Below are 26,457 nucleotides of genomic sequence, written 5' to 3' on the forward strand. Positions count from 1 at the left end.
TTGGCCAGTTACCCAGTCCGCCATACACAGCCTGGGACGTAGTTACCACTGGGAACACGTGAAAAGAAAATCACAGCTCCCTCTACAACAGAGAACTGCCTAAGTTTAGAAAAGCACTTTTATAAATATTATCTCATTCAATCCTCCCAGCAATCCTAAAGAAGAGCAGATATTATTCCTATTTTACAAAAAATAAAAAAAATGATACTGAAAGTCAGAGAAAAACAGTTTTCTAAGTCACTCAGGCAGAAAAAAAAAAAATGAATGAGGGACCCAAACATTTAGCCCCAGAGCTCTAACTCTTGCACTTTCCATGACACCAGGCTGGAAATGTTAAAAGAGAAAGGCCATCCCTTTAAACATGAAACAAAGATTCTAGGGGCCTATTAGGTTACCATGAATAAGGTCACAGCTGCAGCTACAGGGAAAAACCAAGCTCCAGTCCTCTCTGTCGCTTTCTGTCTCCCCATTTAGCACAGTTTTCATGCAGTTTTCAATAAATATTTATCAAATATTCAATACACACTGATATGAATGACAGGACTGAAAAACAGAAAAGAAAATCATTGGTTCTCTGCCTTCCAAATGCCTATAGCTGCATTAAGGAGTTAGTATGTCCACAAATCACCATATTATAGACCAAACTACAGGCAGGTAAGTATTAAACTATGTGAAACACAAGATGCTAAGGCAAACAACAGAAAGAGAATGCAGTGAAAACTGAGCAGATCTTAGATGCAAAAAAATTATCTAAGACATTTACCATGCAAGTATAAAGATATATAGGAGGAATACTGCAAAGCAATGTGTACCAGCATTTGGCAGATACAAGTGTTCTTTAAGATAAAAATAGAGGAGGGTCAGACTCAGAGGGTCAGCTGTGGTCACATTATGCAGGTGTGCAAACCAAGGCACAGAAGAAGCTTGGCTGGTATCCAGCGTACAGCTATCCAAAGAATAAACACAGTCCTCATGACGGAAAGAGAGAGTGGGCAGGGTAATTGTATCTTGGGACTTAGTGCTGATGTGGGAACAAACACATGGTATGAATCACATATATTTTAGGCTGTGCACAGACAATTTACATTAATGCTGGTCCCAAGAGGAACTCTTATTTTCATGAAAAGTTTGCCATTGATAAAAAGTGAGTACGGGACCACAGAAGAAAGTTGAATTCACTTTAATAAGGAATGAATGTGAGTCCACAAGACAACAAATATTTCTGTCTTCTACCTCGAGAATACAAATTAACAAGTGCTATGAAAAGCCAGTTATTACAACCAGATAGAAGCTAAAAAAGTCAAAGGAGGCAGAGATGATTCTATCTGAAGCCTTGTGGTTCTCATCTCCACTGAAGCCTTCCTCCATGCTACGACTTGGCTCACATCTCTTTTCAGGCTTTCCTGAGAAATGTTTCCTTTTCATAGAATATTCAGAGTCAAACAATCATCAAATGGTTATTAGTATTTGCTTAGCAATGGATCAATACTTAGCCTATGTTAAAGAACCATGACAAATAACAGAGAAATAATGAAAAACTGAATTTGTCATTTCTACCATTCCTGCCCTCCTCTTGCCTGTTGCATTGTGAACTTTTTTCTTTCTGATAGATTCCATTTAAAACAGTTGCCAAGGATCTGACCCCAATTGCAGTTGAAAGTGGAATCCAGGCCCTAACCTGGATTTCAGTCAAATGGGTTTAAAGTACTGAGATAGCTCACCAACTCACATCCCCTCTTGGTTTTTAGTTCCCACCAGTGAAATAGAAGAAGACTATGAATCCCACAGGCATATTTTATTTTATTTTTTTTTTAATTTTTAGTTTTTTATTTTTTAAATTTTAAAATCTTTAATTCTTACATGCATTCCCAAACATGAACCCCCCTCCCACCTCCCTCCCCAGAACATCTTTCTGGGTCATCCCCATGCACCAGCCCCAAGCATGCTGCATCCTACGTCAGACATAGACTGGCGATTCAATTCACATGATAGTATACATGTTAGAATGTCATTCTCCCAAATCATCCCACCCTCTCCCTCTCCCTCTGAGTCCAAAAGTCCGTTATACACATCTGTGTCTCTTTCCCTGTCTTGCATACAGGCATACTTTAAATACCAGGTGGGCTAAGGTCTCAGGAGCCACGCATCCTGTAGGTTGCTAGGGGTACAGTGGGTCTTCCATCAGGGTGGCTCATAGCCTCTTTGGAGATAAGTGGATTGCAGGATTTTAATAAAGAAGTGGTAGGAGATGCTACAGATACTAAATCACAAGTCTCTGTCTCAGGAAGAGGCTAGATTTTGGTGGCAAAAGACAGAAACTACAAGAAGAAAAAGGCTGAGGTTCTGAAGGGACACGGAACCTCCTCTGAGGACAAAAGCACCTCAGATGCCCATTACAAAGGAAAACCTTTAGGGCCCATTGCAGATTTACCAAATCTGAACCTTTGGGAGCAGGGCCTCTTGATCTGCATTTAACAAAGAACTTTGCAACCCCTACCCCTAAGTTAGAGATCTGTTGGCCTAGACTCTGGTCATCAGGTGAAAATGCAAATGTTGACAATACCTAGAATGATTAAATTAAAATCCCACAACTTGGAACACAATGATGGAGAACGCTTTGCTAATGTATTTTAACCCAATTCCCGGGCACAGGCAAACAACATCTCTCTCCTTCGATAGCTCCTATTCTCACCAACACTGCCAACAGAGCAAATACAACCCACTTCACTTGTCCTCCTCTGTGGAAATGGCATTCGCATTTACCGCCTCAAAGGGTGAGCTTTCATTTACCGGTGTTTATACAAGACTTTCGCGTGTCCTGATAAATCAATTAACAGTTCAGTACAGTTCACTTTAGTCACTCAGTCAAGTCCAACTCTGCGACCCCATGGACTGCAGCATGCCAGGCCTCCCTGCCCATCACCAACTCCCGGAGTTTACTTAAACTCATGTCCATTGAGTCAGTGATGCCATCAACCATCTCATCCTCTGTCGTCCCCTTCTTCTCCCACCCTCAATCTTTCCCAGCATCAGGGTCTCTGCAGATGAGTCAGCTCTTCACATCAGGTGGCCAAATATTGGAGCTGCAGCTTCATCATCAGTCCTTCCAATGAACATTCTGGACTGATTTCCTTTAGGATGGATTGGATGGATCTCATTGCTGTCCAAGGGACTCTCAAGAGTCTTCTCCAACACCACAGTTCAAAAGCATCAATTCTTCGGTGCTCAATCTTCTTTAAAGTCCAACTCTCACATCCATACATGACCAGAGGAAAAACCATAGCCTTGACTAAATGGGCCTTTGTTGGCAAAGTAATGTCTCTGCTTTTTAATATGCTGTCTAGATTGGTCATAACTTTTCTTCCAAGGAGCAAGCGTCTTTTAATTTCATGGCTACAGCCACCATCTGTAGTGATTTTGGAGCTTCCAAAAATAAAGTCTGCCACCGTTTCCACTGTTTCCCCCATCTATTTGCCATGAAGTGATGGGACCAGATGCCATGATCTTTGTTTTCTGAGTGTTGAGCTTGAAGCCAACTTTTTCACTCTCCTCCTTCACTTTCATCAGGAGGCTCTTTAGTTCTTCTTCACTTTCTTCCATAAGGGTGGTGTTATCTGCATATCTGAGGTGATTGATAGTTCTCCTGGCAATCTTGATTCCAGCTTGTGTTTCATCCAGTCCAGCATTTCTCATGATGTACTCTGAATATAAGTTAAATAAGCACAGTGACAATATACAGCCTTGACGTACTTCTTTCCCACTTTGGAACCAGTCTGTTGTTCCATGTCCAATTCTAACTGTTGCTTCCTGACCTGCATACAGGTTTCTCAGGAGGCAGGTCAGGTGGTCTGGTATTCCCATCTCTTTCAGAATTTTCCACAGTTTCTGGTGATGCACACGGTCAAAGGCTTTGGTATAGTCAATAAAGGCAGAAGTAGACATTTTTCTGGAATTCTTGCTTTTTCGATGAGCCAACAGATTTAGCAATTTGATCTCTGGTTCCCCTGCCTTTACTAAATCCAGCTTGAACATCTGGAAGTTCATAGTTCACGTATTGCTGAAGCCTGGCTTGGAGAATTTTGACCACTACTTTGCTAGCATGTGAAAGGAGTGCAATTGTGTGGTAGTTTGAGCATTCTTTGGCATTGCCTTTCTTAGGGACTGGAATGAAAACGGACCTTTTCCAGTCCTGTGGCCACTGCTGAGTTTTACAAACTTGCTGGTATATTGAGTACAGCACTTTCACAGCATCATCTTTTAGGACTTGAAATAGCTCAACTGGGATTCCATCACCTCCACTAGCTTTGTTTGTAGTGATGCTTCCTAAGGCCCACTTGACTTCGCATTCTAGGATGCCTGGTTCTCAGTGAGTGATCACACCATCATGATTAGCTGGGTCGTAAAGATCTTTTTTGTATAGTTCTTCTGTGTACGCTTGCCACCTCTTCTTAATATCTTCTGTTTCTCTTAGGTCTATCCATACCATTTCTGTCCTTTATTGTGCTTGTCTTTGAAATGTTCCCTTGGTATCTCTAATTTTCTTGAAGAGATCTCTAGTCTTTCCCATTCTGTTGTTTTCCTCTATTTCTTTGCATTGATCACTGAGGAAGGCATTCTTATCTCTCCTTGTTATTCTTTGGAACTCTGCATTCAAATCAACTACAAGTTGGCATTATTCATACTACCCTGTTGAAGCTTAATACATATTCGATTAAAAAACAATGACAACAATACTGCAACATCCACAAATTAGCATTCATTATAGTGATGTATTATTCTTACGCTACTGTCAGAATTTTATCTGAGCAGAGCTGTTTCTATCTGGAGACTGTAGTCTCTCTCATTAATGAGGGGTAGTATTTGCTCAGTGGTATCCACATTTCCTCTAGTAAAGTTCACATTACACTTGCCTCAGAGTTCTGATTTTTTAAAGGAATTTCCTATTTGGCAAACATTAGGATAGGAAGCAAATCTCTTTTCTGAAAAAAAATCAGGATCCTGCAAACATCTTGGACCCTTCCATGTCCTCTCTTCTCAAATAGCTCAGGCTCTGGTCTGCTTCGCTAGACTCACAGTCAGCTCCAAGCCATCCTGCTATGGTCACTTCTGACCAGTCAAGGCTTGCTATATTATAGAAATCCATCTAATAGAGACAAGGTAATTTTATTCTCTTTCATGAAGTTCTTTATCGTTCCCTAATGGTACCTAGTATTGCCTCAGATTAGGAAAATCCCCAAACTGCCACAAAAACAACTAAAGAGAGGTAATTCACTTACTATAATTTGGTGAGTGGCTGTAAGGCACACAGGGAAAGCAGACAGAGAGGCACTCAGGCAGAAGGAACTGCTTAAGCAAAGGGCTGTAACAGTAGGTGTCTCTTTATCTACGTAGTTTGGAGTTCAGCTATCTCCAGGGTAGCAGGCCAAGACTCCACTGATGGAAGGGGTCTCCCTCCCCTCCCCCGCCTTCTCTGCCCTGCCTCTCAGGTACCCAGGCATATTTTGCCTGCCTCGGTTTTGCTGACTCCACTCTCCTCCTCTTCATGAGCCTCTGACTTGCATAGTTGAGGTTGAGGAATCTGTGCCTAGTGGGTTTGAGGTTTCATCAAGAGAAAAAGAAGGAACTAATGTGACTGCACTGAGGAACTATTTTCACTACAAAAAATTCCCATATTTTTTTTTCTCCTTTTTTGAAATGGCACTAAGGAAACACAAGCCAGACTACCATGAACAGGGCTGTACTTTCCAAACAGTAGCAAGGACTAAAAATAGAAAAGCTTGATTTGCTCAAGATGTATATAACTTCCTCTCCCATTTCCTTCCCCTACCACACTGAGCCAGTGCACAGAAGCATACTTAATGGACCCTGAGTGTTTGCAACAGCATCAAAATGGTGATAAGCCCATGTGTAACACATACTCCATAGACGTTTCCAGAAAATCCTTATTGCCAAGTCAAAGAATGATCCAATCAATCCACAAATATCAACCAAGTGTTCCCCAATGAGATGAAAACTATGAGTGACATGGGGATGTGAGCAGAAATCCAGACTTCAGACAGTTTCCAAAAGGGAAATAAACAAGAGGATAATGGATAACTTTCAAATCTGTGAGTCCAGAAACCCCACTTGGGATGCGGGTTGAGGCCACTTCTCTTAACTGTGTCACCTTGGGCATCAATCTAAGAAATCTGAGTGCCCCTTTCCTCATCACAGAGAAGACTATGGATTTTGATCTTTTCAAAGATGTGGCTCTACAAATTATGATGTTAACTGATTTCTATCGGTCTCTCCGATGTCACGGTTTGATTCTGGCTGTATGATATAGAGTTTGGAGACACATGATATAATCAGTCTACAAACAGGCCATATATTCACTGGCAGGAAAATGAAACATAATTAACTGATGTATCCAGTTAATAACTGATTAACTGTTAATCAGTTAACATAATTAACTGATTCACTGTAGCATTTACTGATAAGCAATAGACCAGAGCTTCCTCGCATTAAACCCTAGGTTAATATTACTAGAGCTTCCTGGCATTAAACCCTAGGTTAACATTACTACACTACACCACCCAGTCACTAGAGTCATGATGCAAAGAAGGGACAGATTGGGATGAGCTGGCAGTATCAGAGGGTATGGATTGGGCTTTTAAAAAATAGGGAGACTGTCTGATCAGCTGAGAGATGAGGTGCTTCAGGTCGCAAGAAAGACGCAATGAAAATTAGCATGGGGAACTAACAGTAAGACCACCAGGCTCACAAGGGCAAAGACAGAAAGAGCACAGAGATAAGGTGTACTTTAAAGGAAAAAGTAGGTCTTGGAGTATCCTAAAGGATATCAGTCCTGAGTGTTCATTAGAAGGACTGATGTTGAAGCTGAAACTCCAATACTTTGGCCACCTGATGCAAAGAGCTGACTCATTTGAAAAGACCCTGATGCTGGGAAAGACTGAAGGTGGGAGGAGAAGGGGATGACAGAGGATGAGATGGTTGGATGGCATCACTGACTCAATGGACATGAGTTTGGGTAAACTCTGGGAGTTGGTGACGGACAGGGAGGCCTGGCGTGCTGTAGTCCATGCGGTCGCAAAGAGTTGGACATGACTGAGGGACTAAACTGAACTGGAGTACTCCAAAAGTCAACCAAGAGAGGAAATTTCATGGGGCAGTCAAAAAAAAAAGCCATAAGAGAAAATAACATTTCTCAAAGACTAATTGGTTAGGGAAATGTTGCTAGAAGGGAGAAGAAACACAAAGCAATGAGTCCATTGTGATATGGAGAAGGATGAGCTAGGACAAGGAAAATAAAGAGACTAGAGCAAATCTGAGAGTCATTTTGAACCATATATATATATATATAAAAGCTATTGGTGACAAATATATTTTAAAAGCAAGACATTTCAGCAATGACCACAATGTTTAGAGTTTGGAAAACAAAATATGGTGGTACTTCCAACAAAAATGGAGGTTTTGGGAGAAGACACAAGTGGAATTTTTGGACCCACTGAATGCGCAAGTGTTCCATTTGGAAAGATTTTCTATGCATAAATGGCACAATAGTTGTCAAAGAAAGGAATAGCGCCGAGTCATAACCAGTCCAAGTCCCTCAAAGTTGACTCTGTGAGAGAAGTGACTGAAGACAAGTCAAATGGGAAAACACTGAGTGGGCACCTAGACAATGTGGGACAGAGAAAAAGAAAAAGGGAGTTCCACAAGACAAAAGGGACATTTGCAAATCTAGCAAAGGAACCAAGGAGATTCTTTTTCATGAAAATTGAAGGAGGAAGCAAGGAGATTCAGATCTTCCAGAATGTTCCTTGCCTGGTAGAAGTAAAAAGAACTTCTCAGCAAATTAATAATCATTAGGGGATTTGGAAGGGGGTGGGTAGAGGGTGGCAGCTGAATATGAGAGCCATTTCAATAGAGTTGACATGACCTACGTTCATGGTAGGACTGTAACTTAAATCTTGGAGAGACACACGGCAGAGGTGAGGGGATAGAGCCTCATTTCCTAAACCTGTAAGTGTGGAAATACTTCTCTGCAGTAGTTGCCATGTCCCTAAATTTCTATTCCCACCGGGGTAACAGGAAAGAAATACTAACGTGACACTGTATGGCTTTCAATGAGCTAAAAGGAAATGAAAACAACCCAACAGGCACATGTCAACGTACATTATGACTTGATAATAAAAATTACCAAGTTCCCTGAATGTGTGTTCCCTGAATGAAGAGTGAAATACTCTTCCAGTTGCTGTATCTTTTATTTAATTGCTTGATCATCTCTCAATAGAATATCTGAGTCTGAGCCAATCAGGTCCCCTATTCTGTTCTGACACAAACCTCGGGTGCACATTTCAGTGCAGTGAACTATGGCTTAGATCCTTAACTCTCTGTTCAGGGGACAGTGTGCCATTCTCCTTTCAATATATATTCAGTTCAGTTCAGTTCAGTTCAGTCGCTCAGTCGTGTCCAACTCTTTGCGACCCCATGAATCGCAGCACGCCAGGCCTCCCTGTCCATCACCAACTCCCAGAGCTCACTCAGACTCACGTCCATCGAGTCAGCGATGCCATCCAGCCATCTCATCCTCTGTCGTTCCCTTCTCTTCCTGCCCCCAATCCCTCCCAGGATAAGAGTCTTTTCCAATGAGTCAACTCTTCGCATGAGGGGGCCAAAGCACTGGAGTTTCAGCTTTAGCATCATTCCTTCCAAAGAAATCCCAGGGCTGATCTCCTTCAGACTGGACTGGTTGAATCTCCTTGCAGTCCAAGGGACTCTCAAGAGCCTTCTCCAACACCACACTTCAAAAGCATCAATTCTTCGGCACTCAGCCTTCTTCACAGTCCAACTCTCACATAAATACATGACCACAGGAAAAACCATAGCCTTGACTAGATGGACCTTAGTCGGCAAACTAATGTCTCTGCTTTTCAATATACTATCTATGTTGGTCATAACTTTTCTTCCAAGGACTAAGTGTCTATTAATTTCATGGCTACAATCACCATCTGCAGTGATTTTGGAGCCCCCCAAAATAAAGTCTGACACTGTTTCCACTGTTTCGCCATCTATTTCCCACGAAGTGATGGGACCAGATGCCATGATCTTCATTTTCTGAATGTTGAGCTTTAGGCCAATTTTTGAGTCACCACTTTCACTTTCATCAAGAGGCTTTTTAGTTCCTCTTCCCTTTCTGCCATAAGGGTGGTGTCATCTGCATATCTGAGGTTATTGATATTTCTCCAGGCAATCTTGATACCAGCTTGTGTTTCTTCCAGTCCAGCGTTTCTCATGATGTACTCTGCATAGAAGTTAAATAAGCAGGGTGACAATATACAGCCTTGACGTACTCCTTTTCCTATTTGGAACCAGTCTGTTGTTCCATGTCCAGTTCTAACTGTTGCTTCCTGACCTGCATACAGGTTTCTCAGGAGGCAGGTCAGGTGGTCTGGTATTCCCATCTCTTTCAGAATTTTCCATAGTTTGTTGTGATCCACACAGTCAAAGGCTTTGGCATAGTCAATAAAGCAGAAAGAGATGTTTTCCTGGAACTCTCTTGCTTTTCCCATGATCCAGCAGATGTTGGCAATTTGATCTCTGGTTCCCCTGCCTTTACTAAATCCAGCTTGAACATCAGTAAGTTCACGGTTCACGTATTGCTGAAGCCTGTCTTGGAGAATTTTGACCATTACTTTACTAGCATGTGAGATGAGTGCAATTGTGCAGTAGTTTGAGCATTCTTTGGCATTACCTTTCTTTGGAATTGGAATGAAAACTGACCTTTTCCAGTCCTATGGCCACTGCTGAGTTTTCCAAATTTGCTGGCATATTGACTGCAGCACATTCATAGCATTATCTTTCAGGATTTGAAACAGCTCAACTGGAATTCCATCACCTCCACTAGCTTTGTTCATAGCGATGCTTTCCAAGGCCCACTTGACTTCACATTCCAGGATGTCTGGCTCTAGGTGAGTGATCACACCATCATGATTATCTGGGTCATGAAGATCTTTTTTGTACAGTTCTTCTGTGTATTCTTGCCACCTCTTCTTAATATCTTCTGCTTCTGTTAGGTCCATACCATTGCTGTCCTTTATAGACCACATCTTTGCATGAAATGTTCCCTTGGTATCTCTAATTTTCTTGAAGAGATCTCTAGTCTTTCCCATTCTGTTGTTTTCCTCTATTTCTTTGCATTGATCACTGAAGAAGGCTTTCTTATCTCTTCTTGCTATTCTCTGGAACTCTGCATTCAGATGCTTATGTCCTTCCTTTTCTCCTTTTCTTTTCACCTCTTTTCTTTTCACAGCTATTTGTAAGCCCTCCCCAAACAGCCATTTTGCTTTTTTCCATTTCTTTTTCATGGGGATGGTCTTGATCCCTGTCTTCTGTACAATGTCACGAACCTCATTACATAGTTCATCAGGCACTCTATCTATCAGATCTAGGCCCATAAATCTATTTCTCACTTCCACTGCATAATCATAAGGGATTTGATTTAGGTCATACCTGAATGATCTAGTGGTTTTCCCTACTTTCTTCAATTTGAGTCTGGATTTGGCAATAAGCAGGTCATGATCTGAGCCAAAGTCAGCTCCTGGTCTTTTTTTTTGTTGAGTGTATAGAGCTTCTCCATCTTTGACTGCAAAGAATATAATCAATCTGATTTCGGTGTTGATCATCTGGTGATGTCCATGTGTAGAGTCTTCTCTTGTGTTGTTGGATGAGGGTGTTTGCTATGACCAGTGCATTTTCTTGGCAAAACTCTATTAGTCTTTGCCCTGCTTCATTCCACATTTCAAGGCCAAATTTGCCTGTTACTCCAGGTGTTTCTTGACATTGTACTTTTGCATTCCAGTCCCCTATAATGAAAAGGACATCTTTTTGGGGTGTTAGTTCTAAAAGGTCTTGTAGGTCTTCATAAAACCATTCAGCTTCAGCTTCTTCAGCATTACTGGTTGGAGCACTGACTTGGATAACTGTGATACTGAATGGTTTGCCTTGGAGATGAACAGAGATCATTCTGTCGTTTTTGAGATTGCATCCAAGTACTGCATTTCGGACTCTCTTGTTGACCATGATGGCTACTCCATTTCTTCTGAAGGATTCCTGCCCGCAGTAGTGGATATAATGGTCATCTGAGTTAAATTCACCCATTCCAGTCCATTTTAGTTCATTGATTCCTAGAATGTCAACGTTCACTCCTGCCATCTCTTGTTTATTACACATCAAATATATCACTGAAGGACATTCTACTAGCCATCGCTCTAGATGTATAATTTCTAACAGAGTTAAAGCTTAAGGATGTTTAAATAATGTTAGGAAAAACAGATATTTTTAATTACTTACTGATTTAGAAAGCATTATCAAGTGAGTTATTTTCATCTGGCTTTCAAAAAACAAACAAACAAACAAACAGAATATGAGAGACCGAGAGTTATCATTACTAGTACTGTGAATGAAAAAAATTGAGACTTGGCTCTTAGAGATGATCTGCCCCAAATCCCAAGTTATACAGCATCTGGATCTGCCATCTACAGGTCAAAAGAGTAGGTAGTTTTAGGACAGGCACAGATTCCCTTAAGCACTACAGGGAACGAAACAACTATTGAGAAAGGAGGGGGTGTTTGAGCTCTTGCTCCATCTCTTTAAAATATTTAAAATATATATTTTATTTTATTTTTGGCAGATGATGCTGGGGGTGGAGTTTTATAAACCATATCCTTTACCTCCAGTAAAGTTGCTGTGGTTGTTAAGTCACTGAGTCATGTCCAACTCATTCAGACCCCATGGACTGTAGCCCACCAGGCTCGTCTATGCATGGGATTTCCCAGGCCAGAATACTGGAGTGGGTTGCCATTTCCTTCTCCGGGTGATCTTCCTGACCCAGCGATCAAACCATGTCTCCTGCATTGGCAGGCAGATTCTTTACCAATGGACCACCTGGGAAGTCCTTGGATTTCTTACAAAGTGAAACTTCTCTTTCTTGTGTCTCCCTTACCACTTTTTTTTTTTTAACTACCACAGAAACATTGTTTACACCAGGTACTGCCAATTTTACTTTTTTCTACAGTAATACAAATTGACATCTTTCCTGAAGTTTATCGGCAAAATAAATATAAGAACAATAAAAAACTTTGGAAAGTATTCCATTTTAAAGATCTACAAACAGCTTTCCTATATTTTAATGTCAAAGTATGATCTTCAATCTGTAAAGATACAGTTTTTAAAAGGTTGAAGACAATACTGCAAGAGAAGATTCTACAAACGGACTCAAAAGAACACAGGCTAACAATTGATGTTCTAAGAGGAACATGACAATTTGTGTTCTGTGTCCTTCATTGAAAAACAATATAAAGGAAGAATAACAATAAAGCAGTGATGCCAAAAGAGAAGGAAATGGACTGGCATGATTCAGAAGAATGTAGGGTCACAACCCTGCCCAAGACACTTAATACCTCGGAAACCTGAAATATTACTTAATTCTCTGAGCCTCAGTCCCTTTCCTGGCACAAGGCAGACAATCATCCCTACCCTTCCCCTTTGTAAGTTATTTTAAAGGTTCAAGTTAGATAAATCATATGAAAGTCCTTCATTAAAAATAAACCTCAATGTCAATTTTGGAATTTATCAAATTTACAGAGTAGGAGGCTTGGACAGGTCAAACTCATAGAAGTCAATGAAAAAATAATGATAATTATAACTTAACCCCTCAAGGATTCATGTAAGTATTGCATACAATACCAAATTTTTAGTTTTAAATAGCTGACTTTTGAATCTCCAAATCAGCTATGCACAGAAACTCTCCCTAAAACATCAGCACTTCAAAAACAAAATATGAGTTAATGCCCTTGGTTTTTGGTTTTGGCATCCTCCATTCCCACTTTTACCCCTTCTTTCAGATCAAGTTGTTTTGTGCTCATGTTGAATGGATTATGTAAATCACAAAGGAACTAAAGGATTTGTGAGCCCAATAGGGCTTCCTTACCAAATCCATGGATAAGAAGTACATGGTACAATTGGTGAGGGGATTGTAAGGCAATATGCTAAGAGGACGATGTACTTATTTCCACTAGAGAATTACAGTGAAAGCTATCTTGGTGGCCCCTGGCCAACGGCCATGAACACATACTGTTGGTGACTTTGGCTGGTTTTTGAGAATTTAAAATGATCTGTCTTCTCTCATTTGCTGGGAACTGATACTAAGCCAAGAGGCTTAAGAGTTCCCAAAATGCATTTTGTTTTTGTTTTTATCCATTTAAAAATAAATCATTGCTTCCATGACACTTGTCATGAAATCTAAACAAGCTGCCTCAATTCTTTGAGCCTTAATGTTTTTGTATTTGGTAAGTTATATGTTTGTTATTCTTACTTGTGAAGATCAAATTCAATAATATAAAGTATTTTGCAGTTTGTAAACAACTATGAAGTTATAAAGAGCTAATATTTTTTTTACTAAAGAGATGAATTTTAGAGTTATAAGAGATCTAAGGTTATTTAACACAATCATTCGTTTTGAAGAAAGAGCTTGTGGGAGCATTTAGTAAAATGCCTTAAAATCCCCAAACACTTAAGAGCAAGTGATGGCATCATTAGTGAACCTTAAGGAGGTGTGGTACAAACCAAAGGACAGCAATAACTATGCCAGAACTCAGCACAGAGGCCAGTTAGCCCAGAACAGTCTAATAGTAACAACATCATTGGGAAACACTTACTAAGCCCTATGCTATGTCAGGCTCCTATGATATTCTCTATGTAATGTCACAAAAAGCCAAAGAGGTAAGCACAACAATAATTTCTATTTTACAGATAATCAGACAATGGCAAAAATGGTTAAACAGCATGATCATAGTCATATAGCTAGCGAGTAGGGAGTTAAGTCAGGTACTCTGGATCAGCACTCAGTGTTCACCATCATACCATGTTTTCCTTGAAGCTTTACTTGGTCCAGATGAATCAGTCAGGGAGGGTTTTCCTGGCATCCTCAAGGCAGCAGGGTGAGTCTGAGACAAATAGCAAAAGGTAGCAATATCTGATCTGACTTCAAACTGCCATGATAAAAAGCGGTGAGGGTGTGGGGGAACCTCTTGGGAAAGGAAGTTTGGGATACATGATGAAAGCTAGACAAAACAGCAGTGAAATCACTTAATGAGTTCATTCTTTCTAATAAAAGGTACTTTGCCACAACCCCTGACACTTCTGGTGACATAGTCATTGAAAGGCAGGAATGGGGAAATAGTGAAAGAGGAAACTGAGAACCCAAGCAGAGACCACCCCATAGAAGGGCTGTCCACAGCTTGTTGCTGCCCATATTGGATATATATGTACAACATATATAATAGGGGTTTTGCTACCTGCCATTGGACCTTTAGAACTAATAAACAGCCTTGATGCTTGCTGTTCTCTCTTGGCATGTGTCTCTAAGGGAAACCCACTCCTTGTCCTGCCTCCCCTAATTACACACACACAGTCACAGCCGGTGCACAAACCCTATGGCTGCCCTGACATTTAAAGGACTATGTGCTTCCAGTCTAGATAAAAGATAAAGTCTGAGTGGAAGCTAGCTAGGTCTACCAGAACAGGAGATTCAGAGCTACTCCCAAGCACATTTTCTCCCTAAATTCAGGTGCAAGTAGCATTTATAATTTGAGAATACATCATCACCACAAAAATTAAAAATAAAGAAAGGATGCAAGCAATAAGGATTCTTCCATATGGCAGAACTATTGAAAAAGAAAACCGATATGAAGAACAGAAAAAAAATCCAAAACTATAAAATAGGAGTCACAAGAAAATCTCCCTTAGCTAAATAAGAATTTGACTCCTTATATCAGATTCAATGAATACTAAGTAGAAATACTAGGGTGAGGGTGAGGGAAGCTGTACCTAGAAATATTGAAGTAAAATTGTTGAATCCCACAAATACAACTTACAGATCAAACAATAAAAGTTACTAAATTGGAAAAAGAAACAGACTTACATCAGATTTCTCATCTGCAACAATAAAGACTAAATGACACAAAGCAATAATATAGAAATCTTTGTTGAACATTGAGGTAAAAGAACTTGGAGCCTAGAATTCTACTTGAAGCCAAACATTTACTTAACTATGAAACTGAAAGAAAAAAGGCTTCAGAAAATTTATCGCCCATGCAGCTTTTCAAAAAAAAAAAAACGATAAAGTACAAGAAGAAGAAATTAAAAAAGAAAAAGGATGATGAATTCAAGAAAAAAAAAGGAAAAAAGAAACAATGCAAATAACAAAAGCAATAGTCTATTAATAATGCAGTGGTACAATTTAATGTGAGAAATGATTCTCCTAAAAGAGGTGTTATAAAGTTTAAAATTTGCAACACATTCTCCAAAAATCTAACAGTAATTTAAATGAGAAAGTGCTCAAACTTCTTACAGCCCCTATGTTGGGGGTGGGGCATATATGCATATCATAAGTTTTCCTTGATAGAGAAACATGTTTGAAAACATTTAATCCATGTTAATGTTATTTGATTTATTTACATTACTAGAAGAAGAAAAAACTTGTTCTACTTTTGAGATGTAGAAAAGACAAACATACTTCAGCTTTGAAGGAATCACCAAGATTCTTGATGGGAAAGACAAAATCGGTTAAAAATCTCTACTGACTCAGAAAGAACCAACTGAAGTTTCACTTAATTTGGGCAAAGGAAATTTTCTGAAATATGCAAACATTGTAAATGACTCTCTATAAAGGCACTGAGGAGCTAAAGTAAATCTAACCTCATTGGTTTTCTCAATACACAACAGAACTGACCGCAACCAGTTCCCCCGCAAAATTTTTCTTGTCCATTGATCAGCCAACCTCTCACTGCTGAATGCACACATGTGTCCTGGATTATTTCAAGGGAGCAGCAGCACCGGAAATGGAGATGCTAGGGGTAAATGAGTGTGTGTGTACACATACTCCACTACTGATCCCAGGGAAAGCGTTTACCTTTTTAAATAGAGTCTTCAAAAAAACAACAAAGAGAAACTATGGCATTCCATGAAAAGGGTCAAATTACTCGAGTGAAATACTGGAATACTCCCCATCGACTCTCATTTGCTACTTTCAAAGAAGTTTTTATAAGTCTAGACACCAAAAATATCTCTGTTTTCTCATCTGAATACCCAATCAGAGGATGATTCAGAGCGAAAGGAAAACAGAAAAACTTCTGACATTCGCTTCTAGAAAGTCACACCGATCTGAGCCTGTAGCATACCTCAAGAACCCACCAGCCCTGCTAAACATCCACTGACCTAAATGTGTAGACCTTAAAAGGAGGAGGCACTCCCAAATCAAGCTGCTGCTGCTGCTGCTGTTGCCAGGGTCACAAACAATCCCACAAATCAACTAGGGCCCAAAGGAACAAGACAAAGGGCCAGGAATAAATAAGCATCTTAGTCACTCCTCTGGTATCTTTCCATGGATCAAGATATCTTATATCCTCACTACACAGGAAGGATAAGCACCTCAGTGGATTAAAGCTTTTGCTGACCATTTTGGTTTTGCTCTGGCAATTCTGCATCTCTACTGTTAATTTTTATAGGTGGGATCTCCTTTTACACCCAGACTCTTCCTTCCTCACCCAACTTCCAAGCAGCAGAAGGGATGCCTCTTGTGGTAAGGTATGTCCAAATCATATAAAGTAAGTAAGACCTACTGCTTATTTCTGTGAACTCATGAATGAACGTGCCCCCAGCTGGGGGCCTGAGTTCTCTATGTCAACAAGTAAAATCCCGTCATTCCATACTTATGATCGTGATAGTACTAGTCTAAGGGTCACAAGACACCCCGTTAGTGTGTGTGTGTGTGTGTGTGTGTGTGTGTGTGTGTGCGCGCGCAAGCGCACTCAGTCATGCTCCACTCTTTGCAGTCCCATGAACTGTAGCCCATCAGGTTGCCCTGTCCATGGAATTTCCTCAGCCAAGAATACTGGAGCAGGTTGCCGTTTGCTCCTCCAGGAGATCTTTCCGATCCAGGGATCGAACTCGAGTCTCCTGAATTGGCAGATGGATTCCTTATCACTATGCCACCTGGAAAGCCCTCAGTGCCAGTTTATTTTATGATAAATGAAATATATAAAATTGGTAAGTAGATAAATGACTACAATCCACTGCTTTCCCTATATATTATGAGCTTTGAAATTATTTTCACAAGAGTTGGAGTGAGTTGGCTTACAGACTTTTGGACACTGACTTTAAGGTAAGACCATAAAGCATTTCAGAAATTTCTTCAGAAACATACTTACAGATGAAGAGTACAGACCTAGGATTGCCAAGGAAGTTGGGAGGAGGGTGGGGAAGGAGGTATTCAGAGTTTGTGATTAGCAGATGCAAACTATTATATACAGAATGGATAAATAAAGTATTACTGTATAGCACAGGGAACTATATTCAATATTCTGTGATAAGCTATAATGGAAAATAATATGAAAAAGAATGTCTATATATACACACACATATATAAAAATAACTGAATCACTTTGCTGTACAGAAGAAATTAACACAATATTATAGGTCAACAATACTTCAATAAAATAAATTTTAAAAATAATTAAAATTATTTTTTAAAAAAAGAAGCTTCTCTTCTTCCTTCTCTTTTCAACAAACTCTGGGCATTTCCCACAAGTTCAGTGAACAGCTCACATGACAATGTTTTCACTCTCTCCTCAGAAAAGTGACCGCTTTCAGGAGTTTTATGGATCACCCTCTTGAGACAGACACCACTTATTTCTCTCCCGGTCTGACAGTTCCTTTGAATGTGCATCATTTTCTAAGAGGGTAGGAAGAAAATTGGTGTGAGGAAGTCATAAAGGAAGAAATTTCAGTTCAGTAACAGAAGACACTTTCAATAATTGGAGTAACAAGCAATGGACAAAACAGTCTGTTTTCTGAGCTGGAGGGGCTGGAGTTACCCTAGCAAAGGTAGCCATCTTGCCTGAATGAATGGAAAAGGCGATGGGAACTGGAAGGGTAAAAACCCTACATAACAGGCCCATAAAAGCAAGCCACGGTCTAGGTCACAGAGAGAGACAGGGTGAGGAGTTGTCAGCTGTCATGAAGAAAAGCCAAGTAAAGATGTCACAAAAAGAGGAAGTTAAATATCAGGTATGCATGTGTGCTGAGTCACGTCCGACTCTTTGCAACCCCACGGACTATAGCCTGCCACACTCATCTGTCCATGGAATTTTCCAGGCAACAATACTGGAGTGGGTTGCCATTTCTTCCTCTAGGGGATATTCTAGACCCAAGGATCAAGCCCACATCTCTTGTGTCTCTTGCATTGGCAGGTGGATTCTTTACAACTATACCAGCTGGCAAGCCCCCAGAAATGTCAGGCACCTGAAGTCAAAGCCATCAGGTATCAGCAGGTAAGTCCCTGAGGAGCTAAAGGAAGTCTCCCACAAGGGCAATACGTTTTGTTTGATGGTATGCTAAAAGCACCACTTGGCATTCAGCAACAGACCTGGTGATGTCAACCTTATATTTAAAATAATAACAAACACCTGCAATGATTTCAGAATATTCTTTAAAATACTCTGAATTCTTATTCTCGTTACTTTATTATCTAAAAATCCATTCCACCATCTGAAAATTAAGATGCTAATTAACCATCAAAGTTCAATTAAATTGAAATTGTTTCCAAGAATCCTTCCTGCATGTCTCTAGTCAATTTATTTCCCCCACCCTGTACCACAACATAAGACTTGGATTGTGCTTCTGATCAAAGCATGATGACTAAGTAATAATTTACCATTAAACATCTTAATTTAGAAGTTGAGTATAAATGCATCTCCCAAGTTTGAATCAGAGGTTGTAACTCATTCATCCCTTAGCCATCAAAATTGCCTCAGCTGTAACAGTTACCCATTGGGGGGTCAGGGGGGAATTAGGAGATTCAAACAACAGAAAGGCACTCAAGTTATGATCTCTAATTCCCTTGCAAGTCCGAAATTCTATCACATATTCTCTTTTTAAAACTACTCTAAACAACACTCTACACCTGCCCATTGAATAGCTAAAATAGAAAGTAATTATCAACTGTGGCATCAAACCAAACAAAGCTAACAGTCCCAGACTCAGGGCATTAGACCAATGATGCCAAGCCCTACGCCCTTGTGTTTATGTCTGACATATAGAAGGTATTCAATTTATCATGAATGAATGAAAAACAAACAAATGAAGGAAGTGACTGCTAAGTGGTCACCCAAGGCTTACAGGCCCTGAGATCCAACTGATTCTTACATAAAAAAGAAAATCTCTCACTGACTTTCCAAGATTCATCTTTTCCCATAAAATGAGAACTCTTAAAACAAGAATTCTTGACACTAAATATTCACCTTTTGCAAAGGGGGAAAAAAAAAATGACAGCCTTATATCAGAAATCTGGAGAGAAGAAAAATGCCAATCTCACCTAGCCTTTCCAAACAAACGCATGTTACCCGTTCTTCTTAACCTCAGATCCTTGAGAGGCCCAAAGCAAAATCATGTCCTCAATCAGCGGAAGGGCAGATCAGGAGACAAGATTTCTCAAAAGAGATCTGCCAGAAACTACAGGAACCACATCTTCTTGGATCTCAGTTTCCCCGTTTGCAAAGAGAGGGAAGTAATTTATTCACCAAATACTTGAAAAGGCTGTAAGCAGATGCCTGGCGCCAGGGTTGGACCCGATGATCTCTTAGGTCCCTTTCAGCTCTGAAAATCTTATAATTCTTATAGTCACACTTAGTAGAGATACTTTTGGCTCTGACTTGAAAATTTGGCTGGAAACATAAACAGAGTTCTACACAAAAACACACATTTACCAGCTATAATTTCAACTTGGCAACAGGAGTTTTCACCATTGGCCGAGAGAAAAAAGTGCAAAATTTTCTCTGGTGATTGCATTCCTCTAAGCTCCACTGTAGCTCAAGTATGAAGTTGGGGCAAATGCGGCCAGAGTGGGGCCAAGCCTCTTATCACATCACACACTACCACACGAGGGAAGGACACGCCTGCCTTCTTTCGAGCTTGCCGACAGTCTTCCATATATTCAAGAACAACATGCCTCTCTCACCAGATCTGCCCTTTTCCACTCGACAAACTCAGTCTTATTTTCTATCCTTCTTCCTTCTGTCTTACAGAGAATATAAGCCAACATGGCAACAGGCTCTTTGTTTATTTCTTTCTTTTTCAGAAACAAAGTCACAGCTTGGATATGGTTAGCAGGACCAGATCCATACAGAAAAAGGCTTTTGTAATTTATGAAAGCCCCATCTTCAAACTTTTCTTAACGAAACCCTTTGACAAACCTTATTATTATTCCTGCATTTGTTATTTTTATATTGTGATCATTTATAACATCTGTACAATCATTATAATTTAGTACTTTCTAATCCTTCTATATTTCATTCAATTATTAGAGACAGAGATACAGTTATCTTATTTTTAATTAAGAGGAAAAGGGCCTTAGGGTGACCCACTCAAGATCGTGGGACAAGAATAAGCTGCCCAAATAGTAGCAAATACAGGTCTTCTGTCACAAAGTCAAGCAAACTTCAGAACCCAAGACTTTAAATGCTTACAAAATAGTTTCATAATTATTCAAGAGAGAATATAAGCTAAATAAAGCGTTAAAGTATTTAACTATATAAGGAAAAGAATATGCAAAGAATAGCTCTTAGTAACATGTAAATTTCATAAGGGTAGAACCCTGTTTGTTTGTTTTTTTGCTATAGAATCCCTAGTGTTATAAAGGTATGCACACAGCACCCAGAAATTTTTGTTGAATGAATGAATTATATCTACCTTTGGTTCCCCCAGAATGAAATTTAGGAGAAAGTCATATAATGAACGGAACTAGTTAGGCAGTTACTTTCTATGGCTTTTCCTCTTTACAATTTATTCTGAGAAACCTTAAACATATACAAAGGCAGAACAAATAATGAATTAAATCTCCCTGCACCCAACAATTATCAATTCATAACTAATATTTTCTCACCTGTATTTGAACTCAGTGGCTCCCTATCCTTACGATTTGTCTTTTTTTTGGAGTACAGTTGATCTACACTGGTGTGTTAGTTTTGGTTGTAGAGCAAGTGCATCAGTATACATATAAATATATCTAGCATCCCAATAGTATTGTAGTGAATATGGTTAGCCATATACATATACAGTATACAAATACATACATTTTTAGAGTCTTTTGATTTTAAAGCAAATGCTAGGAACTATTCCATTTCACTCACCAATCTTGCTGACATTTCTCTAAAAAATAAGGAATTTTTTCCTTTATACATCTGTAGTAACATCACCATCCCTAAAAATAGGACATAAATACTACATGACATTATTATTTATTTTCCTTCCTGAGATAACTGGAGTTTAACTGCTTAAACAGTGGCAGTTGGTCACCAGTAGCCCTATGTGATCACAGGCTGAGAACTTTCAGTGTCGCTTCTGACTCCAAATCTGGGTCACTATGCAGGGCTGGAGCATAATACTTCCAAACAGTCAGTTCACACTATATGCATTCCTGACCTCATTCAGAAGAGAAAACTCTAAGAACTGTTGCTGTTGCTTTTGCTAGAAAGATGTTGCTGACCAATTAGTACCCACAGTGACCAACAGAACCTTAAAATACCAGTCTTACTCATTTAGACAGAAAATGTCAGTGGATATACAGAACAAAGGCCATAAAAAAGCATGGTTGTGTGTCCCCAGGATAACAAGAAAAAGTGAAATTCTCAGATGGCGTTCCTAAAGAATGGCTTTCAGTTTCAAAATAAAATTAGTAGGTAAAAGGATTTCCAGGCCTTCAGTGTACAAACCTGCAGAACTCTGAGAAGCTCGAGCTGGGCAGTTGGCATTAACGTGCCTTAGTGCTTTGTGAGATATCAAGCTGTTTGTAGGCTCTGGATAAGTGTTTATTTGCCACAGAAACAATGTCAGAATTCATGATTCCTAGCATTACTTACAAACATGACTTCAACCACAGATCTTACCTGTCCCCTGAAAGCACCATCATCAAGGGGCGGGGGAGGAGGGAAGTTTCCGGAACCTGATGGAAGAACACTGGAATCATCCAGAGGTGGAGGTGGGGGTGGAAGAAAATCACCTACAGGAAAGAAATACACGTGAAGTTAACATGGGCGCAATTTTCCAGAACTCTTTGTTCAAAACAGACAGTCCGCAACTTATGATGGTTCCACCTGTAAGAACTTGACTTTGCCATGGTGCAAAACCAACAGGCACTCAATAGAAACTTTACTTTGAATTTTGGTCTATTTTGGGCTAGGCATATGCAGTACAGTACAGTTGGTATTCTAGGCAGGGCAGCAAACAGCTCCCAGTCAGCCAGGTGGTGGCCAGGGTGAACAACCAATACACTTACAGCCATTCTGTACCCTCATAACCATTGTGTTTTTCACTTTCATACAGTGTCCAATAAATGACCTAACACACTCAACATTTTATTATAAAATAGGCTTTGTGTTAAATGATTTTGTCCAATCATAGGCTAAATGTAAGTGTCCTGGGCATGCTGAAGGTAGGTGAGGCTAAGCTGTGATGTTTGTTTGGTAGGTTAGGTGCATTAAATGCATGTTCCACTTAACAATATTTCCAATTTACAGTGGGCTTTTCAGGATGTAAGTCCATCATAATTAGAGGAAGATTTGTATTAGCTGGTATCTGACTGCTTTGTAATTGGCTTTGACACATAACTTTTTGTCCTACATAGCAATTATTGCCTATCTTACTTCTCCTCAGTTTAATCAGCAGCCTTAACTCAGAATGATGACCAGATGTAACACATGGAAGTGATGTGAAGCTGGAATAGGAGGATCAATTACGTTCAGCCAGGCGCTTGGGCTGGTGGAATACTGAAGTGTGTGAGATGTCTTGTTTGTTCTCAATACATTTTCAGTCAACTAGAGGAGGAAAAGAATGTATAAATAGGTAAGATAATACAAGATGAAATTTATTAAGAATCTACAGGCAAGCTCTTTTGGAATTTAAGATACAGGAAAGTACAGTTGGAGGAACAAGGAAGCTGTACTGGCCAGATGGCTCAGTAGTAAAGAATCCACTCGCCAGTACAGGAGATGAAGGAGACGTGGGTTCAATCCCTGGGTTGGAAATATCCCCTGGAGCAGGAAATGGCAACCCACTCCAGTATTCTTGCCTGGAAAATTCCGTGGACAGAGGAGTCTGACAGGCTATAATCCATGGGAATGCAAAAGAGTCAGTCACAACTGAATGCTCACACACATGCACACACAAAAGGGACTTCCCTGGCAGTCCAGTGATGAAGACTTTGCACTTCCAATGCAGGAGGCGCAAGTACAAGTCCTGGTCCCAGAACTAAGATCTCACATGTCACATGGCACTATATATAAATTGTCAATGAACAGTATGATGTACAGCATAAGTTCATGCTAGGCAGAAAGAAAGGAAAATAAAAGTATAAAGGTTAGAAAAAATTAGGGCTTAGAAAATAAAGAGCAAATTATAACATAGCATAAGGACAGGAATGAAAATAACATTGTGCTGCGCTGCACTTAGTCGCTCAGTTGTGTCCAGCTCTTTGTTACCCCATGGACTGGAACCCATCAAGCCCCTCTGTCCATGGGGATTCTCCAGGGAAAAACACTGGAGTGGATTGCTATGCTCTCCTCCAGGGGATTTTCCCAACCCAGGGATCAAACCCAGGCCTCCTGCATTGTAGGCAGATTCTTTTAACATCTGAGCCACCAGGGAAGTTCAAGAATATTGGAGTGGGTAGCTTATCCCTTCTCCATTGGATCTTCCAGACTGAGGAATTGAACCAGAGTCTCCTGCATTGCAGGTGGATTCTTTACCAGCTAAGCAATCAGGGAAGCCTGTAAATAACAGAAGTAAGTCATAAAAATTGGAGCAGTATGAAAATAAGCTTTTAAGTGTGTTCCACATCTGACTAAGAGTTTGAACTTTATCATGCATGAAGTAAGGATCCATTAAGGATTTCTGAGAAGAAAACACTTCTAGGAATGTGATTTACTAAAGACTGATCTTAAAGTGTGTGCAGGACAGACTGGGAGAAACTGCAATAAGAAACATCGAATTTGGAGATCTATATACTATCCAGGCTTTAGGATACTAGGAAATCCAACATCGCTATGGGTTAATAGCATAGAATCTTTTTAAATACTTTTTGCAAGAAATTATATTAAAAAAAGAAAACTTTCATTTTCTAAAAAAAAAATTATTTATATATCCTTTTCCTTATAAAAATGACCTTTTTGAATGTTGGGGAACTGTTTCTCCTCAATGGATAAACAGCTTTTCCTTGCATTTCAGCTGTTTAACACTCAGTGATAGACGATAGTTCCTACCACTCAATGAGTCACTGTTGGATAGTACTAACAACATCACAACTTGGGTCTTTAGAAAAAGAAAAATCTGTATCTCACAGTGGAAGGATGGTGACATGGACTGGTTGTCTTGATACACCTTTGAGACTGTTCACTTGAGCTCCATCTATCTTATAAATAATAGTCTTACATAGAAAACAGATTTGCGGTTGCCATGAGGGAGGGAGAGGTGGGAGAGAGAGGGGTTGGGAGTTTAGGACTGGCAGATGCAAACCATTATATATGGAATGGATAGTAATCAAGGTCCTACTGTATAGCACAGGGAACTATATTCAAAATCCTGTGATAAACCACAATGGAAAAGAATATGAAAAAGAAGGCACATATATGTATAACTGAATCACTGTGCTATACTGCATAAACAAACACGTTGTAAATCAACTATACTTCAATGAAATAATTTTTTAAAAAGTAACAGTCTTAGAGTTGGAAGAGTAGATAACAGCTGTCAAGTCTATCTACCACCATATTCAGGCAACCAAGATGTCAAACACACTGTCTTTAGAGTATTCTGCTTTGGGGCTCTCACTATGCACCAGGCACTGTGCTAAGAGTTTCCTAAGCTACCTCTTATTTCCAAAACAACTATCTAAGTTGATGATTTTGAGACTTTAGAGCTCACTAGTATCTCTGGAAGCGCTGGTTAAAACACAAATTGCTGGGTTCCATCCCTGGAAATTCAGACTCAGTAGATCTGAGTCAGGGTCTGATCATTTGCATTCTGAATAAATCCCCAAGTGATGCTAGCGCTACTAGTCCTGGGACCACACTTGGAGAACTACTGCATTAAACAAAGGGTCAAATTATTTCTACTTAGACCATACAGAATTGAGTTCAATGGCATGTCTTATAGAAGCATCTGTACTTCTCTTAACTGCCTGAGTGTACACATGTGGAGATATAATTTGTCTATATCCTTATTAAAATTATACGTCTCAAAAACCTTTATTAACCCCATCCAATAGTTCTATATTTGGCTAGATACTAGAATCACCTAGGAATCTTACCTTAAAATGCTGATGCCCAAACTCTATCTCATACCAGTGCACTCAGGATCTCAGGGATGGGAAATGGAAATGGGAAGGGGGGGTCAGATACCCATATTCCTTTAAAACCCAAATAATTCTAATATGTAGTCAGGACTGAGAAAGAAACTCTTTGGCCTTCATGCAGCCAGACAGTGCCCTAAAAGAAATATTTAACACATGTCAAGTAAAAAGAATTGTCACCAAGATACCTTCCACCATTAAAAAAATCATCACATATAAGACTAAAGCCCACAGTAAAGTTTTGAGTGATCAGTAAAGAAGTCCAAGTTGATGGAGACCTGACGACCAAATTCTATTTCTCAGCTTAATTTTCAGATTCAATGTTTTATCTGGACCTATATTTTCTTCATACTCAATTTAAAAGAGGATTTCTGAGCACCTTATTTCTGTCAGAGGAATTAAATATAGTGAGGCACAGGTTGATGAGATTCTGGGAGAGTGAAAAGGAACCAAAACAGAAAACAGAATTTGTTTGTGTAAAGAATTATCTTGTAAACAACATAAATCCAGACCATGTATTCCAGGCAAGATTAGGCAGACTGTTAAAGCCATAGTGATAACCTCATAATAATTTTCTTCTTATTTTGATGAGTTATTAAGTTAGACCAAAATTTCCCATTTTCCAAGCTCAATTATCAGACCTTCCCATTATGTTCTTTAAAGTGGAGCTCACAGTTTAAAAGGATGTGTTTGTCAGTGTTTAGTTGCTAAATTGTATCCGATTGTTTTGCAATCCCATGGACTGTAGACTGTCATGCTCCTCTGTCCATGGGATTTCTCAGGCAAGAATTCTGGACTGGGTTGCCATTTCCTCCTCCAAGGGATCTTCCGGACCTAGGCATCAAACCTGCATCTCCTGTGGGTCCTACATTGGCAGATTCTTTGCCACTAAGCCACCAAAAGGATGTGGAGGAACGGAAAAATGTCTAGAAAACAGATATACACATGACAAAGGGATAGAAAAGGGATCTTTTGAAGGGAAGCATAACTAGCTA

The 26,457-nt window shown here is 39.7% G+C and overlaps 1 protein-coding gene across 13 annotated transcripts in view; it reads right to left on the bottom strand.

Annotated features, from left to right (window-relative positions):
* Positions 1–26,457, bottom strand: part of LPP (LIM domain containing preferred translocation partner in lipoma) — a 736,773-nt gene that overhangs the window by 400,318 nt on the left and 309,998 nt on the right. For all 13 annotated transcript variants that reach the window (XM_069557978.1, XM_069557960.1, XM_069558022.1 and 10 more), the window contains one exon: positions 22,005–22,117. In XM_069557978.1, coding sequence (XP_069414079.1) covers positions 22,005–22,117 — 113 coding nt within the window. The remainder of the gene's footprint in view (positions 1–22,004; positions 22,118–26,457) is intronic.

This window comes from Ovis canadensis, chromosome 1, assembly GCF_042477335.2.
Source record: "Ovis canadensis isolate MfBH-ARS-UI-01 breed Bighorn chromosome 1, ARS-UI_OviCan_v2, whole genome shotgun sequence".
Taxonomy (NCBI): domain Eukaryota; kingdom Metazoa; phylum Chordata; class Mammalia; order Artiodactyla; family Bovidae; genus Ovis; species Ovis canadensis.